The sequence below is a fragment of the Coregonus clupeaformis genome, chromosome 15, assembly GCF_020615455.1.
Source record: "Coregonus clupeaformis isolate EN_2021a chromosome 15, ASM2061545v1, whole genome shotgun sequence".
In the NCBI taxonomy this organism is placed as follows: Eukaryota; Metazoa; Chordata; class Actinopteri; order Salmoniformes; family Salmonidae; genus Coregonus; species Coregonus clupeaformis.
In genome coordinates, this window is record NC_059206.1 from 36184800 (window position 1) to 36201802 (window position 17003).

The 17003-nt window shown below is 47.2% G+C and overlaps 1 protein-coding gene across 14 annotated transcripts in view; it reads right to left on the minus strand.

Annotated features, from left to right (window-relative positions):
* The window catches only part of dnm1a (dynamin 1a), a 79995-nt gene that overhangs the window by 55116 nt on the left and 7876 nt on the right, over positions 1 to 17003 (minus strand). For all 14 annotated transcript variants that reach the window (XM_041898333.2, XM_041898340.2, XM_041898339.2 and 11 more), the window contains exons 2-3: positions 977 to 1050; positions 75 to 224 (exon numbers count right to left, since the gene is read on the minus strand). In XM_041898333.2, the coding sequence (XP_041754267.1) occupies positions 75 to 224; positions 977 to 1050 (224 nt within the window). The remainder of the gene's footprint in view (positions 1 to 74; positions 225 to 976; positions 1051 to 17003) is intronic.

Genomic DNA, 17003 nt, shown 5'->3' on the forward strand with positions numbered 1-17003 from the left:
TCTTTCCTACGATCAAAGTCTTATGAGTGTGGTAGTTCTGCCAAGATGCCATGTTGCCAGGTCTGTGTCCTCACCATGTGGGGAGTAGACCCTGAGGTTGATTGGCACAGGGGAGATGCCCTTATTCTGCCCAGTGATGCGGTCCGTCTCCGCCTCGATCTCCCCCCGAACCTCATCGAAGTCTGTGAACTTCTTCCCCTTACAGTGAAGGAACTCAGCATATTCTGCAGAAAGAGAGGGGCACAGAAAAGAGGTGAGGAAAGGAGAGGAGAGGACGAGTGAGGATGACAAGATCATATAAGAAGACAGCCGGGACGTAACAATGACAAATACAGGAAACTATTTTTGGCAGCTTGAATTGAAATGAGCTGTTCTGTCATATTTTCACTTTTCATCACTCTCAGTTTGGAGGGGAAATGTAGCAACACTAGATGGCACTATTGATGAAACTGTGAGACGGCCACAGACCTTGTAATGGCTGAAAAATAAGAAGAAGCTCATTTTGTATTTTTGGTAATACAGAATATGAATTATTATTATATGAATATAATCTTTAATCCAAGGCCTTGGGTGTGAGAAATGCGCTTTACAAATAAAGTGTATTATTATTAATGACTTTGGGTAGGTTATACATTATTTGAGCAAAGAGGGTCCAAGACAGTTTGGTCTTCATAAACCTTAGATGGTACTGATATTTTGTACTATACAGTAAATGCAATACAGCTGTTCCAAAAGGCACATTCTGAACTGGTTACATTAGACTGGATTAAATGTGAATGAGGACTAATGATTTGACCTATTTCACATGGTGATTAAGCCTGTTATTGAAAGCTTGCTTATTAGATATACTGTGCCTAATGAAGAGTTACAATAACAACCCTACCAAGCCACTGGTATCACTAGGTGCCTCTGATGGAAGGGAGGAATGGGGGAAGGCTTTACCTGTGGGACAGAGAGGGGAACGGGAAGAGTTTACCTGTAGGACAGTTGATCAGCTGCAGGACCAAGGGACGGCGGGTGACGATGCCAGAGCCACGGGGAAGGAAATCCCTATTAACACACAGGAGGAGAGAGACGTAAGAAAACAACCATGGTTATGGAAACATCTGGGCCTGTATTCATAAAGCATCTCAGAGTAGGAATGCTGATCCAGGACCAGCCCCACCCGCCTCCCCTGTCCATGTAATCGTACTCATTATGATCTAAAAGGCTAAACTGATTCTAAATCAGCAATTCTACTCTACACTTTATGAATATGGACCCTGACCTATGAGTCAGATAAGGGCATGACGAGGAAGCATGTTTTGATTATAATGGATGACACAGACTAGCAAAGTCATGAAAATTAAATGTGTGGGTGGATGGTGTTACAATCAATTACAAATGTGCATGTGAATGACTGACTGTGTGTGACAAATGTTCACACATCTCTGCTCAGCGGGATCTTGAGTGGAATAATAGACAGAGGCATAGGAAGCAATGAGAACATGCAAAGGGTATTTTGGGAAAGTATTACATATATTTGGGGGAAATAATACACTGTATAGGCTACTATAAAAATGTTTTCTTGCTCCAGAAATCTGCCTCTCTGGGCAATTGTCTGTGCTGCTGCATGTTGGAGAGTCTAAATGTAACAAGACGGGTCAAGGGAGGCCAACTGTCAATAACTCTCTGAGAGCTATGTTGTAACGAACCTCTGAAATAATAAAGCTCTGAAATCTAAAGCGCACTAAAAGACTGACCAAAGATACCCTTCAAAACAACCAAGAGCTCTTTGATCAGAGATGGCCAAAGGTACTTCAGACTGCCAGTCTTAACATTCCATCTGTATGGATACAAACACTGTTGGCTAAATTAGCCTAAATGTGTGGATGTGTAAAGCCAGCAGATTATCTAGAATTGATCAATCTAATTCATTACCTCATAGAAAGTGGGACTGTGAGACAAATTCAAGGTGAAAATGAACAGACTGTCATTGCAGCAGTCTAGGAAAGACTACAACTTAAATAGAGTGGCTGTTTCAGTAAATGACTGTTGGCTTATGGTCTGTGCTGCTTTTCAGAACACACTTTCTATTCCACCTGGCAGTCTCTGTCTGGGATGTGATGCTAATAGCTCTGTCTGAGAGTAGCCCACTTAATAGCTTGTTTGAGGCCTGAGCATGCAGTGCCTGATAAGCACTGGGCCAGGAGAGAGAGAGAGAGAGAGAGAGAGAGAGAGAGAGAGAGAGAGAGAGAGAGAGAGAGAGAGAGAGAGAGAGAGAGAGAGAGAGAGAGAGAGAGAGAGAGAGAGAGAGAGAGAGAGATGGAGAGAGAGATGGAGAGAGAGATGGAGAGATGGAGAGAAAAAGAGAAAGCACAGTAGGGTGGAGGAAGAGAGAGAAACAGAAGGCATATGCTCGAGGAGAAGATGATATAGAGTGAGAGAATGATTAAGAGGGTGAGCAGAGAAAGGGAGAGAGAAAACAGAGAGAGACAGAGAGGATGAGAGAGAGCTGTACGGTAGCTCTAACACAGCTAAGGAGCACTCTCTTCCTCAGCTCCATCGTCAGATGGGAGTGCCGTGCCAGTCAGCCCCTGGCCTTTCTCAGCTCTGCCTGCTCTAAGGGAGAAATCACTGGAGAATCCGCATTATAATTGCAGGGCTTTGTTCAAGCAAGGGTAAACGAACGGTCTTACTGTTTCCACAGGCAAGCTAAAGCCAATAGCCTGAGAGCCCACCCTTAACATGTGACAGTGTTGCTTCAGCAAGCAGAGAACAGCACTCTACATTCTGCTAGGTGTTCACCAATATCATAGACAAAGAGTGGGTGAAAAATGTTAAGAATGACAAATCTTTGGACGAATATTCCACACATAATGATTAATTCGCCATTCATTCTCCATGGCATGGAGTGGTAAGAGGTATTAAACATTTCCTCATTGGGGTTTTCTGTAGTCTATTTCTCTCCTCTAGGACAAACTCAGTGTTAGCTTAGCTCTTTAAAAGATTCAAAGGCTCTCAGAAGACATTCTCCACAGATTAGCAGTGTAGACTCCATCTGAAGCTCTTATCAACTTTGTTTATCAGCTCTGTTTCATCTTCCTTTTAATTAGCAGCTCTGGCTCAGAAAAAGAAGGAGAGAAAGAGCAAGCATGAGATGGAGAGAGAGCGATAGCGAGAGAGAGAGAGAGAGAGAGAGAGAGAGAGAGAGAGAGAGAGAGAGAGAGAGATAGATAGAGAGATGAGTGTCTCTTCATCTGCCTCCAGCTATCTGCGAGACTGGGAATATACAGATGGTATGGTACACAATGTGGTCCTGAAGTGGCTGAGTGTGTGCGTGTGCGTGTGTGTTCGTGCGTGTGTCTGAGAACATTGTATGTGTATTTTCTTCTGGATGATTCTGAGGACAATGTATTACGTAACAGCAGTAGTTCCTCTGGTGGTGGTGTTTGTATGTATGCTGCTACATTACCAGCTGACCTCACACTACTCTCAGCTAATTCACTTCCACATTTGGATAAACAACAGCGGTCCAGTAGGGACATGCACTCGGATAGAATCTCATGGTGTCCTGTAAACTGTGAGTGTGTAGGCTGCTACTGTGCATTGACATTCTGTAGATTAGTAGTAAAGCTGTCACGATCGTCTTCTTGTGAGATATTGGACCAAGGCGCAGCGTGTGCAAAATACATCTCTTTATTTTGGAAGAGAGAAAAACACGAAACCGAACACTATCCAAAACTAACAAAACAACAAACGACCGTGAAGCTAAATAACGTAAGTGCACAGACAAGCAACAAACGTTCAACATAGACAATTACCCACAAACACATGATGCCCATGGCTGCCTTAAATATGGCTCCCAATTAGAGACAATAAACCACAGCTGTCTCCAATTGAGAACCAATCCAGGCAGCCATCAACATACAAACACCTAGACAAGACATTACCCCATTAAACCTACAAACCCCTAGACAAACCAAAACACATACTTCACCATGTCACACCCTGACCTAACTAAACTATTAATGAAAACAAAGATAACTAAGGCCAGGGTGTGACATAACCCCCCCCTTAAGGTGCGAACACCGGGCGCACCAGCATAAAGTCTAGGGGAGGGTCTGGGTGGGCGTCTGTCCACGGTGTCGGCTCTGGCACTGGTCGTGGTCCCCACCCCACCATAGTCACTACCCGCTTTCGTAGCCTCCTCCAAATGACCACCCTCCAACTTAACCCCACCGGATTAAGGGGCAGCCCCGGACTAAATGGCGGATCCTGGCTGGCTGGCTCTGGCGGATCCTGGCTGGCTGGCGGAACCTGGCTGGACGGCTCTGGCGGATCCCGGCTGGACGGCTCTGGCGGATCCTGGCTGGACGGCTCTGGCGGATCCTGGCTGGACGGCTCTGGCGGATCCTGGCTGGACGGCTCATGGCTGGCTGACGGATCTGGCTGCTCATGGCTGGCTGACGGATCTGGCTGCTCATGGCTGGCTGACGGATCTGGCTGCTCATGGCTGGCTGACGGATCTGGCTGCTCATGGCTGGCTGAAGGATCTGGCTGCTCATGGCTGGCTGACGGATCTGGCTGCTCACGGCTGGCTGACGGATCTGGCTGCTCATGGCTGGCTGACGGATCTGGCTGCTCGTGGCTGGCTGAAGGATCTGGCTGCTCATGGCTGGCTGACGGATCTGGCTGCTCGTGGCAGGCTGACGGATCTGGCTGCTCGTGGCTGGCTGACGGATCTGGCTGCTCATGGCTGGCTGACGGATCTGGCTGCTCATGGCTGGCTGACGGATCTGGCTGCTCATGGCTGGCGGAAGGCTCTGGCTGATCCTGTCTGGCGGAAGGCTCTGGCTGATCCTGTCTGGCGGAAGGCTCTGGCTGATCCTGTCTGGCGGAAGGCTCTGGCTGCTCCTGTCTGGCGGAAGGCTTCGGCTGCTCCTGTCTGGCGGAAGGCTCTAGCGGCTCCTGTCTGGCGGAAGGCTTTAGCGGCTCCGGTCTGGCGGACGGCTCTGAAGGCTCATGGCAGACGGGCGGCTTTGCAGGCTCAGTACAGACGGGCAGTTCATGCAGCGCTTGGCAGACGGACAGTTCAGACGGCGTTGGGCAGACGGGCAGTTCAGGCGCCGTTGGGCAGACGGGCAGTTCAAGCGCCCGTTGGGCAGACGGGCAGTTCAGGCGCCGTTGGGCAGACGGGCAGTTCAGGCGCCGTTGGGCAGACGGCAGACTCTGGCCGGCCGAGACGCACTATAGGCCTGGTGCGTGGTGCCGGAACTGGAGGTACCGGGCTGAGGACACGCATCTCAGGGCTAGTGCGGGGAGAAGGAACAGGGCATGCTGGACCCTGGGGACGCACATAAGGCCTAGTGCGTGGTGCCGGAACTGGTGGTCCCGGGCTGAGGACACGCATCTCAGGGCTAGTGCGGGGAGCAGGAACAGGCCGGGCTGGGCTGGCGACGCACACCGTAGGTTTTGTGCGAGGAGCAGGAACAGGCCGGGCTGGGCTGGCGACGCACACCGTAGGTTTTATGCGAAGAGCAGGAACAGGCCGGGCTGGGCTGGCGACGCACACCGTAGGTTTTGTGCGAGGAGCTGGAACAGGCCGGACAGGGCTGGCGACGCACACCGTAGACTTAGTGCGAGGAGCAGGAACAGGCCGAGCTGGGCTGGCGACGTACACCGTAGGCTTAGTACGTGGAGCAGGAACAGGCCGATCCGTACTGGGAACACACACCACTGGCCTTAACCGGGGATCAGGAACGGGCCGGACCGGACTGGTAACACACATCAGTCTCTCACGCCGTGCCACAACAACTTCCCTCCCTCTACTCGCCAATGGCTCCCGTAATCCGATAGCCTTCTCTCCACATCTCCCTGTGGCAGCCTCCTGCTGCCCAGCCGCCCAAGCCATGTGCCCCCCCAAAAAATTTTTTTGGGGTTGCCTCTCGTCCCTCCGACGATGGCCCTGCCGACGCCGTTGCTCCTCTCTCCGTCGCCTCTCCACTGTTTCGCTCCATGGACGGCGATCCATCCCATCCAGGATCTCCTCCCATGTCCAGGACCCTTTTCCGTCCAAAATCTCCTCCCATGTCCAGACCCTTGGCTCCTGGACACGCTGCTTGGTCCTGGTACGGTGGGTAATTCTGTCACGATCGTCTTCTTGTGAGATATTGGACCAAGGCGCAGCGTGTGCAAAATACATCTCTTTATTTTGGAAGAGAGAAAAACACGAAACCGAACACTATCCAAAACTAACAAAACAACAAACGACCGTGAAGCTAAATAACGTAAGTGCACAGACAAGCAACAAACGTTCAACATAGACAATTACCCACAAACACATGATGCCCATGGCTGCCTTAAATATGGCTCCCAATTAGAGACAATAAACCACAGCTGTCTCCAATTGAGAACCAATCCAGGCAGCCATCAACATACAAACACCTAGACAAGACATTACCCCATTAAACCTACAAACCCCTAGACAAACCAAAACACATACTTCACCATGTCACACCCTGACCTAACTAAACTATTAATGAAAACAAAGATAACTAAGGCCAGGGTGTGACAAAAGCCTGTTTTCTTCGATGCATCATCATCACCATAGCTTCTCTCTTTAGTGTGCTTTACAGGTCAATAACAACCACGGCTGAATATCGACACACGAGGATGATAGTTAAGTATGCTTAGTGAGTTACTAAATGGACAATTTACATTTGCATTGTTATGGGGCTGCAGCTTATGAGAATATTTTCACTTATGAATTATGGACAATTAAGAATGATGGCCCCGCTAGCCACATAATGTGACTTCATTTGTGGATATTGCTATAATCAGAGCCACAATGCTACCAGTTAATGAAGGTCCATTTGGCCAGGGAGGAAGAGATTATGTTAATGGTACTGCAGTCTCTCAAAAAATGATTCTCTGAGTGTTTATGCACGAACTATGGTCAAGCCATTCTCCATACTTCCATGGCAAACACACACGTGCACACTTATAAACACACACATGTACACACATAAACACATGCATGCACGTACGTACACACACACAAGCGTGCACACTTATAAACACACACATGTGCACACTAACACACGCATGCATGCATGAACGCGTTCACACACACACACACACACACACACACACACCTAACCTATGTCATTACAATCATTTAATGATATTATCCATTTCATATCACTACCCGAACAGAGATAAACAGATCAAGCATTGGCAGCACTGTCTAGTCAACAAAGGTTCCATTTCCTACTGTGTCAAATCAATTTCCTGTCTGCTGTCTCTCTCCTGTTGGGGTGTGAGCCTGGCTCTCTCTGTACCCTCCACTCCTCTAGTAACACCTTGTAGGGGACAGATGGCCCAAACTGCAGGTCTCCTCCTCTCCCCCTTCTCCACTCCGCCTTCCCCAAAAAAGCATCCATATGGACTAGCCAGATGGGCGGAGCCGGCACGAACCAACCAGACCCTGTCACACATACCACACCACTAACCTGGTTGCCAGTCTCTTTAGCTAACATTCCACTCCTTGTACTCCATGTCATGTGGCAAAGCACAAAGAAAAGCTAAACAGACTGGCAACCAGGCTGACACATACCGCTCCATCTCCCTCTCCATCCCAAACACCATTCATTACTGCTATTGCTGGAGGGATGACTCAAGGCAAGGCCTGGGGTATCCAACACACACACATCATAATGTACATGCTACATACTTGCACAAGTGAGCAAGAACGGATGGAGGCACACATGTACATACAGTACCCATGCACACAACATCATGTAGCAATGCTGAAAATAATTCACCACATAAAGAGCCTGTCATATGTGACTGCAGGGGAAACCGTAGTAAAGGAGTGAGTGAACAACGTGTATTACTCACTCCATTGTCCCATCCCCCACCCCAGCCTGCACCTCTCCTCCCCTCTCCTCCCCTCCCCTCCCCTCCCCTCCTCTCCTCTCCTCTCCTCTCCCTCTCCTCTCCTCTCCTCTCCTCTCCTCTCTCTCCTCTCCTCTCCTCTCCTCTCCTCTCCTCTCCTCTCCTCTCCTCTCCTCTCCACTCCTCTCCACTCCTCTCCTCTCCCCGGTCACCAGTGGGCAGCTGTGATGACGGACAGTCCACCCATCCAACTGGGAGACCCATTTTCTCTCCCTCCCCCTTCCCACCCCTTCCTCCCTTTTTCCCCTGCTGAGAGACAGTGCCTTTCACATAAGCCCACTCACGTGGCAACAAACAGGGAGGACACAAGCTCTCCAGACCGAGCAACAACACAGACTAAGGAGAGGAAAGAGAGTGAGAGAGACAAGCAGGGGAGAAAGAGGGAGGGAGGTAGAGAGAGAGAAATGAGAGACAGGCAGGAGACGGAGAGAGGGAGGGAGAGATGCAGACGGAGAGAGAAACAGACAGAGGCGCATGACAAGACAGTGAAACGAAGACAGAGAAATAAACAAGGAGAGACACAGAGGGAGTGATAAAGTGAGACAGAAAGAAATTGAGATAGCAGAATGTCACTTCACTTTGTCTACCCCGCCTTGTTTGGGCACACCTTACAGTGCAATCACTCTCTGCCATACACTCTCAGTTCTCACACACTCGTACACACAAACACAGTCAACAGACCTGTCCAGCACTGGCAACGTGCCAGGCAGCTGCAGCAGAGCATCATTGACTTACACACACACACTCCAAAGCATGCATGCACATGTGAACATACTATGTCTTGCTTAGTGGAAACCCTGAGAGGACAATGTTATTCTCTGACTTCCAGCTTCTTAGCCAGAGGCTTTGTGAGGAATTGCAACAGAGCCATGGTGCACTTTATTCCAATAACCGTCAGGCCATTTCCTCTCCATTGGTTTCCCTCTCATTGATTGACATAACAAGTTCATAATAACATAACATACATGTATCTAAACTGACCTAGCGTCAACACGTATTCAGAGCACATGATCCTGGTGGGACTTGAACCCACAATGTTCATGTTGCCGTGACTCCGTGCTCAAACATCCTGAGCCAATTGGATGAAAAACATGATCATTCCATACAGTGCTTTAAATGACACGGCCTGTGGACCTCCTGCCATTAATGACACTGTATTAGGCATGGTCTAATAATTGCACTCTTCAGCTTTAAATGTACTTCAGACTATAAAATGTAATCTAATCCGGATCCATTTTGTGCAGCAATCTCAGTCACGCTATGATGAATAAGATAACTAGGAAAAGCTATTTCACTATCTCCCAGGCCACAGCCTTAGTGGCTGAGATTGCTTGTTGTTGTCGACCTGTACACCTCCAGAGTACAGTAATTGTAGTGATGAAACAGCTCATTCTTGGCCGATGGCGGGCGCCCAGATTAAAGCAGGTGCGGGAGCCAATGAGAGGGCATGTTGGTGAGCTGCAGTGTAGACTCACAGATTAGAGTTAATCCCTTTGAGCAGTGTCAGGGCAGCTCATGCAGCTCCCCTCTCTCTTTCCTCACACTCTTGCTCTCACCTCATTCCATAGTTTCTCCTTTGCTTATTTTACCCTCTCTCACCAGAATTATTTCACAATCAACAGAAAATGATACAACTGCTTCTATCAATTATTCTAAAAACAATATTGTACACAAAGCATAGCCAACTGTAGAACTAGGCCCACCCTTCATCAACTGTAGAACTAGGCCCACCCTTCATCAACTGTAGAACTAGGCCCACCCTTCATCAACTGTAGAACTAGGCCCACCCTTCATCAACAATAATAGGCAGACATAAACGAGACGATAAATTAAGTGAAATACAGTGATACATCTCTCAATGGGATAACATAAAACAATGCTGATCATTGATAAATCACTAAATTAGACTACACTTCCCAGCAGCGCTAGCCAGTGTGTAGCCCCTCATCTATGCGTGTCAGTCAGTCAGTAAAGGGATATCTTTTTACACTACAGTATCTCTCCCCTCTCACAAACTACAATTAGGATTAGAGAAAGATAGCTAGGGACCATACTACAGCCCATACTGTCCTTCTCTTGTTGGGATTCAGATAATCCCTTGCATTTTGCATTCTTCATATTATGTCATTTCATTCCGCCCTGCAATATTAGTCTCTCGGATAGGACCAGTAGAGATGAATTTTTAGCCTCATCAGCAAATGAGAGGAATCTTACACAGCAGAAGAGACTATCCTAGGAACATATTCTAGTCTGATGTGCTAAATGCTGCAAGCACCAGCACTCTAATAAAGGTGGGTTCTCAAACGGGGTTCTCCAGAGAAAAGTGCAGTAAGCACTTCTTTGACCTAGAACAGCTGCATCAGTAGAAATCAGAGGAGATCTGAGAAATAGATATTCATATAACTTTGATGAATCATTTATCTAGAGCAATACTTCACCGTATTTCCATTATTCAGTCATTTATTATCTAAGTGATTATAATAGACAAAAGCTAGAGCTCACTTGCTCATTCATGCTGATCCTAATTTACCTTTAAAGTCTTAGGAGTTGCAGGGTCTTGAATCCCCCAGGTGACAAAGTGGGCCAGAGATCACAGTGATAGTCTATGGCAGCCCTCGCTGATTGAGTTGCTATTGTGGGTCTACTGTAGTGTGACGTTCCTCTGAAGAGCTCTCCTAGGTCCTGAAAGCAGGCTCAGAGAAAAGGACAGGCTCTGTACACTAAACAGCCACCAACCAACCCCTGTTCATCTGATGGGGACAGATAAGACATTAGGGAAAAATTAAACTAATCATTGAGGTATCAACTGTCGGAGGAATCGCACCATGATGTTTATAACTGGTGTCTGTTCCCACCTGTCCCTTAGGTACATTAGGTCCCCTCAGGGGCCACCGTGATAGGATAACAGTATGTGTGACGTCTCCACTACGAGCTTCCTGGTGAATGATGATTCATTTGTTTGTTTGTCTGGTGGCCACACCGCCGCTAGCCTCCTACATTCTCCATAATGAAGATTTATGGATGTTGTTGTCGGTTCACTACGTGGAACAATACCTGTTCTGCGCCTTGCACCCCCTAATTCTACTTTATTGATTCTGCCCAAACGCATCTCTTTTGAGTTTAGTTCTGACAGCAGCTTCCTCTGTATTAGAAAGTATTCACTTGATTTGAAGCCTGCCTTGATGCCATCAAACAGTAATTATTTTGTTAGATTGAACACGGGATATGCACAGTTTGTCATCTTACAATAGTATTCTTTATACAGTGCATTCGGAAAGTATTCAGACCAATTGACTTTTTCCACATTGTGTTACTTTAAAGCATTATTCTAAAATTGATTGAATCGTTTTTTTATCCTCATCAATCTACACACAATACCCTATAATGACAAAGCAAAAACAGGTTTTTTGACATTTTTGGAAATGGAGTAAAAATAAAAAAAACTGAAATATCATATTTACATAAGTATTCAGACCCTTTACTCAGTACTTTGTTGAAGCACCTTTGGCAGCAATTACAGCCTTGAGTCTTATTGGGTATGACACTACAAGCTTGGCACAACTGTATTTTGGGAGTTTCTCCCATTCTTCTCTGCAGATCCTCTCAAGTGCTGTCAGGTTGGATGAGGAGCGTCGCTGCACAGCTATTTTCAGGTCTCTCCAGAGACGTTCGATCGGGTTCAAGTCCGGGCTCTGGCTGGGCCACTCAAGGACATTCAGAGACTTGTCCAGAAGCCACTTCTGCATTGTCCTGTTGGAAGGTGAACCTTCACCCCAGTCTGAGGTCCTGAGCGCTCTGAGCAGGTTTTCATCAAGGATCTCTCTGTACTTTGTCCGTTCATCTTTCCCTCGATCCTGACTAGTCTCCAAGTCCCTGCCGCTGAAAAACATCCCCACATCCCCACACCATCCAAGATGGCGAAGTAGTGCAGTCCTGTTTCTGTCGTGTGTCTGTAAATAGCCTGTAAATACCCTGTTTTTTTGTATTTTTCGTACATATTTCCCTATCAGACTTTTCATCCTTCTACAAAATATACTTTCCTGCAACCCGCCTCACTCAATGTGGAACGGATTCTATTATTGACTTACCTTTTATCTAGAATCTAGAATCTCCAGTTGAAACTAGCTAGTCAGCTAACTAGCTACTTGCTATTAGCCACAGCTAGCGGTGTTTCACCCAGATCATTGGATTTTTTCCGCGGGATTAATTTTAATCACTGGACATTGATCACCGGATATTCGGCCAGTCTGCACAGCGCGTTATCGACCCAGAACATATCAGTTTTTCCGCCGGAATCACTGATTCACTGGACCTTTAACTCCGGATTCATCGCTACCAGCTGGCTACAACAAAACGGACGCTGTGGTCTGGCTAATCATCCCGAGCCAGGCCCATCTCCCGGCTATCTACCTCTCTATCAACCGGACGGGACCACCTAGTGTTGACACGGAGCCCCGCCCGATCCTACACGACTGGTCTGCCGACTGAAATCGTCTGATGTGGTTACGACGTTAACCACGAAGATTCCATCCATCTGCTAGCCCTGGCCCGTTAGCACACGTTATCCGTGGCCTCTTACTCACTAAACTGAACTAGCTACTGAACTAGCTACTTGCTATTAGCCACAGCTAGCAGTGTTTCACCCAGAATATTGGATTTTTTTCCGCGGGATTAATTTTTAATCACTGGACATTGATCACCGGATATTCGGCCAGTCTGCACAGCGTTATCGACCCAGAACATATCAGTTTTTCCGCCGGAATCACTGAATCACTGGACCTTTAACTCCCGGATTCATCGCTACCAGCTGGCTACAACAAAACGGACGTAGCACACGCTAGCCGTGGCCTCTTACTCACTAGCGCTTCACCACCGGACCTTATGATAACTCAGCTATACAGCTGATATCTGCTGGACTGTTCCTTTTTACGGTACTACATCCTGTTTATGTTTAGCCTCAGCCCAAACATGGTTAGTTTATTGTTGTTTCGGTTATTTCTAATTGTACTATATCACTGTAGACCCCCCAGCCTAGCTAAACCTGCCTTAGTTAGCTCCTTTGTCCCTCCCCCATACACTCAGAGACCGACTCAATTGATGCCTCTAGAGATACTATCTCTTTCATTGTTACCCAACGCTTAGGTTTACCTCCACTTTACTCATATCCTTCCATATCCTTGTCTGTACATAATGCCCTGAATCTTTTCTATAACACCCGGAAATCTGCCCCCCTTTATTCTATGTACCCAACGCACTAGAAGACCAGTTCTTAAAGCCTTTAGCCGTATCCTTATTCTAGTCCTCCTCTGTTCCTCTGGTGATGTAGAGGCTAACCCAGGCCCTGTAGCCCCCAGTATCACTCCTACTCCCCAGGAGCTATCATTTGATGACTTCTGTAATCGCAAAAGTCTTGGTTTCTTGCACATAAATATCAGAAGTCTACTTCCTAAGTTTGAGTTATTCACTGCGTTAGCACACTCTGCCAACCCTGATGTTCTAGCAGTGTCTGAATCCTGGCTCAGGAAGGCCACCAAAAATTCTGAAATGTCCATTCCAAACTATAACATTTTCCGTCTAGATAGAACTGCCAAAGGGGGTGGAGTTGCAATCTACTGTAGAGATAGCCTGCAGAGCTCTATCATACTATCCAGGTCTGTGCCCAAACAGTTTGAGCTTCTACTTCTAAAATTCCACCTTTCCAGAAATAAGTCTCTCACTGTTGCCGCTTGCTACAGACCCCCCTCAGCCCCCAGCTGTGCCCTGGACACCATATGTGAATTGATTGCCCCCCATTTATCCTCTGAGTTTGTACTGCTTGGTGACCTAAATTGGGATATGCTTAATACCCCAGCCATCCTACAATCCAAGCTAGATGCCCTCAACCTCACGCAAATTATCAACGAACCTACCAGGTACAACCCTAAATCCTTAAACATGGGTACCCTCATAGATATCATCCTGACTAACATACCCTCTAAATACACCTCAGCTGTCTTCAACCAGGATCTCAGCGATCACAGCCTTATTGCCTGCGTCCGTAACGGGTCCGCGGTCAAACGACCACCCCTCATCACTGTCAAACGCTCCCTAAAACACTTTAGCGAGGAGGCCTTCCTAATTGACCTGGCCCAGGTATCCTGGATGGATATAGATCTCATTCCGTCAGTAGAGGATGCCTGGTTGTTCCTTAAAAGTAATTTCCTCTCAATCTTAAATAAACATGCCCCATTCAAAAAATACAGAACTAAGAGCCGATATAGCCCCTGGTTCTCCTCAGACTTGACTGCCCTTGACCAGCACAAAAACATCCTGTGGCGTACAGCATTAGCATCAAATAGCCCCCGCGATATGCAACTTTTCAGGGAAGTTAGGAACCAATATACACAAGCAGTCAGGAAAGCAAAGGCTAACTTTTTCAAACAGAAATTTGCATCCTGTAGCACTAACTCCAAAAAGTTTTGGGACACTGTAAAGTCCATGGAGAATAAGAGCACTTCCTCCCAGCTGCCCACTGCACTGAGGCTAGGAAACACTATCACCACCGATAAATCTACAATAATCGAGAATTTCAACAAGCATTTTGCTACAGCTGGCCATGCTTTCCATCTGGCTACCACTAACCCGGCCACCAACTCTGCACCCTCTGCTGCAACTTGCCCATGCCCCCCCGCTTCTCCTTCACACAAATTCAGACAGCTGATGTTTTGAAAGCGCTGCAAAATCTAGACCCCTACAAATCAGCTGGGCTAGACAATCTGGACCCTTTCTTTCTAAAACTAGCCGCCGAAATTGTCGCAACCCCTATTACTAGTCTGTTCAACCTCTCTTTCATAACGTCTGAGATCCCCAGAGATTGGAAAGCTGCCGCGGTCATCCCCCTCTTCAAAGGGGGTGACACTCTAGATCCAAACTGCTACAGACCTATATCCATCCTGCCCTGCCTTTCGAAAGTATTCGAAAGCCAAGTTAACAAACAGATCATCGACCATTTGAATACCACCGTACCTTCTCCGCTATGCAATCCGGTTTCGAGCTGGTCACGGGTGCACTTCAGCCACGCTCAAGGTCCTACACGATATTATAACCACGATTGATAATAGACAGTACTGTGCAGCCGTCTTCATCGACCTGGCCAAGGCTTTCGACTCTGTCAACCACCGCATTCTTATTGGCAGACTAAATAGCCTTGGTTTCTCAAATGACTGCCTCGCCTGGTTCACCAACTACTTCTCAGATAGAGTTCAGTGTGTCAAATCGGAGGGCCTGTTGTCTGGACCTATGGCAGTCTCTATGGGGGTGCCACAGGGTTCAATTCTTGGGACGACACTTTTCTCTGTGTATATCAATGATGTCGCTCTTGCTGCTGGTGACTCTCAGATCCACCTCTACGCAGACGACACCATTTTGTATACATCTGGCCCTTCATTGGACACTGTGTTAACAAACCTCCAAACGAGCTTCAATGCCATACAACAATCCTTCAGTAGCCTTCAACTGCTCTTAAACACTAGTAAAACTAAATGCATGCTTTTCAATCGAACGCTGCTAGCACCCGCCCACCCGACTAGAATCACCACTCTCGACGGGTCTGACCTAGAGTATGTGGACAACTACAAATATCTAGGTGTCTGGTTAGACTGTAAACTCAACTTCCAGACTCACATAAAGAATCTCCAATCCAAAGTTAAATCTAGAATCGGCTTCCTATTTCGCAACAAAGCCTCCTTCACTCATGCTGCCAAACATGCCCTCGTAAAACTGACTATCCTACCGATCCTTGACTTCGGCGATGTCATTTACAAAATAGCCTCCAACACTCTACTCAGTAAATTGGATGTAGTCTATCACAGTGCCATCCGTTTTGTCTCCAAAGCTCCATACACTACCCACCACTGTGACCTGTACGCTCTTGTTGGCTGGTCCTCACTACATGTCTGTCGTCAAACCCACTGGCTCCAGGCCATCTATAAATCACTGCTAGGCAAATCCCCGCCTTATCTTAGCTCATTGGTCACCATAGCAGCACCCACCCGTAGTCTGCGCTCCAGCAGGTATATCTCACTGGTCATTCCCAAAGCCAACACCTCCTTTGGCCGCCATTCCTTCCAGTTCTCTGCTGCCAATGACTGGAACGAATTGCAAAAATCTCTGAAGCTGGAGACTCTTATCTCCCTCAATAACTTTAAGCATCAGTTGTCAGAGCACCTTACCGATCACTGCACCTGTACACAGCCCATCTGAAATTAGCCCACCCAACTACCTCATCCCTATATTGTTATTTATTTTGCTCTTTTGCACCCCAGTATCTCTATTTGCACATCATCTCTTGCACATCTAGCATTCCAGTGTTAATACTATTGTAATTATTCTGCACTATAGCCTATTTATTGCCTTACCTCCATAACTTGCTACATTTGCACACACTGTATATAAATTTTCTGTTGTATTTCTGACTTTGTTTTTTTTTACCCCATATGTAACTCTGTGTTGTTTTTATTGCACTACTTTGCTTTATCTTGGCCAGGTCGCAGTTGTAAATGAGAACCTGTTCTCAACTGGCTTACCTGGTTAAATAAAGGTGAAATAAAAAATAAAATAAAAAAATGCTGCCACCACCATGCTTCACTGTAGGGATGGTGCCAGGTTTCCTCCAGACGTGACGCTTGGCATTCAGGCCAAAGAGTTCAATCTTGGTTTCATCAGACCAGATAATGTTGTTTCTCATGGTCTAAGAGTCCTTTAGGTGCCTTTTGGCAAACTCCAAGCGGGCTGTCATGTGCCTTTTACTGAAGAGTGGCTTCCGTCTGGCCACTCTACCATAAAGGCCTCATTGGTGGAGTGCTGCAGAGATGGTTGTCCTTCTGGAAGGTTCTCCCATCTCCACAGAGGAACCCTGGAGCTCTGTCAGAGTGACCATCGGGTTCTTGGTCATCTCCCTGACCAAGGCCCTTCTCCCCCGATTGCTCGGGTTGGCCGGGGGGGCAGCTCTAGGAAGAGTCTTGGTGGTTCCAAAGTTCTTCTATTTAATAATGATGGAGGCCACTGTGTTCTTGGGGACCTTCAAT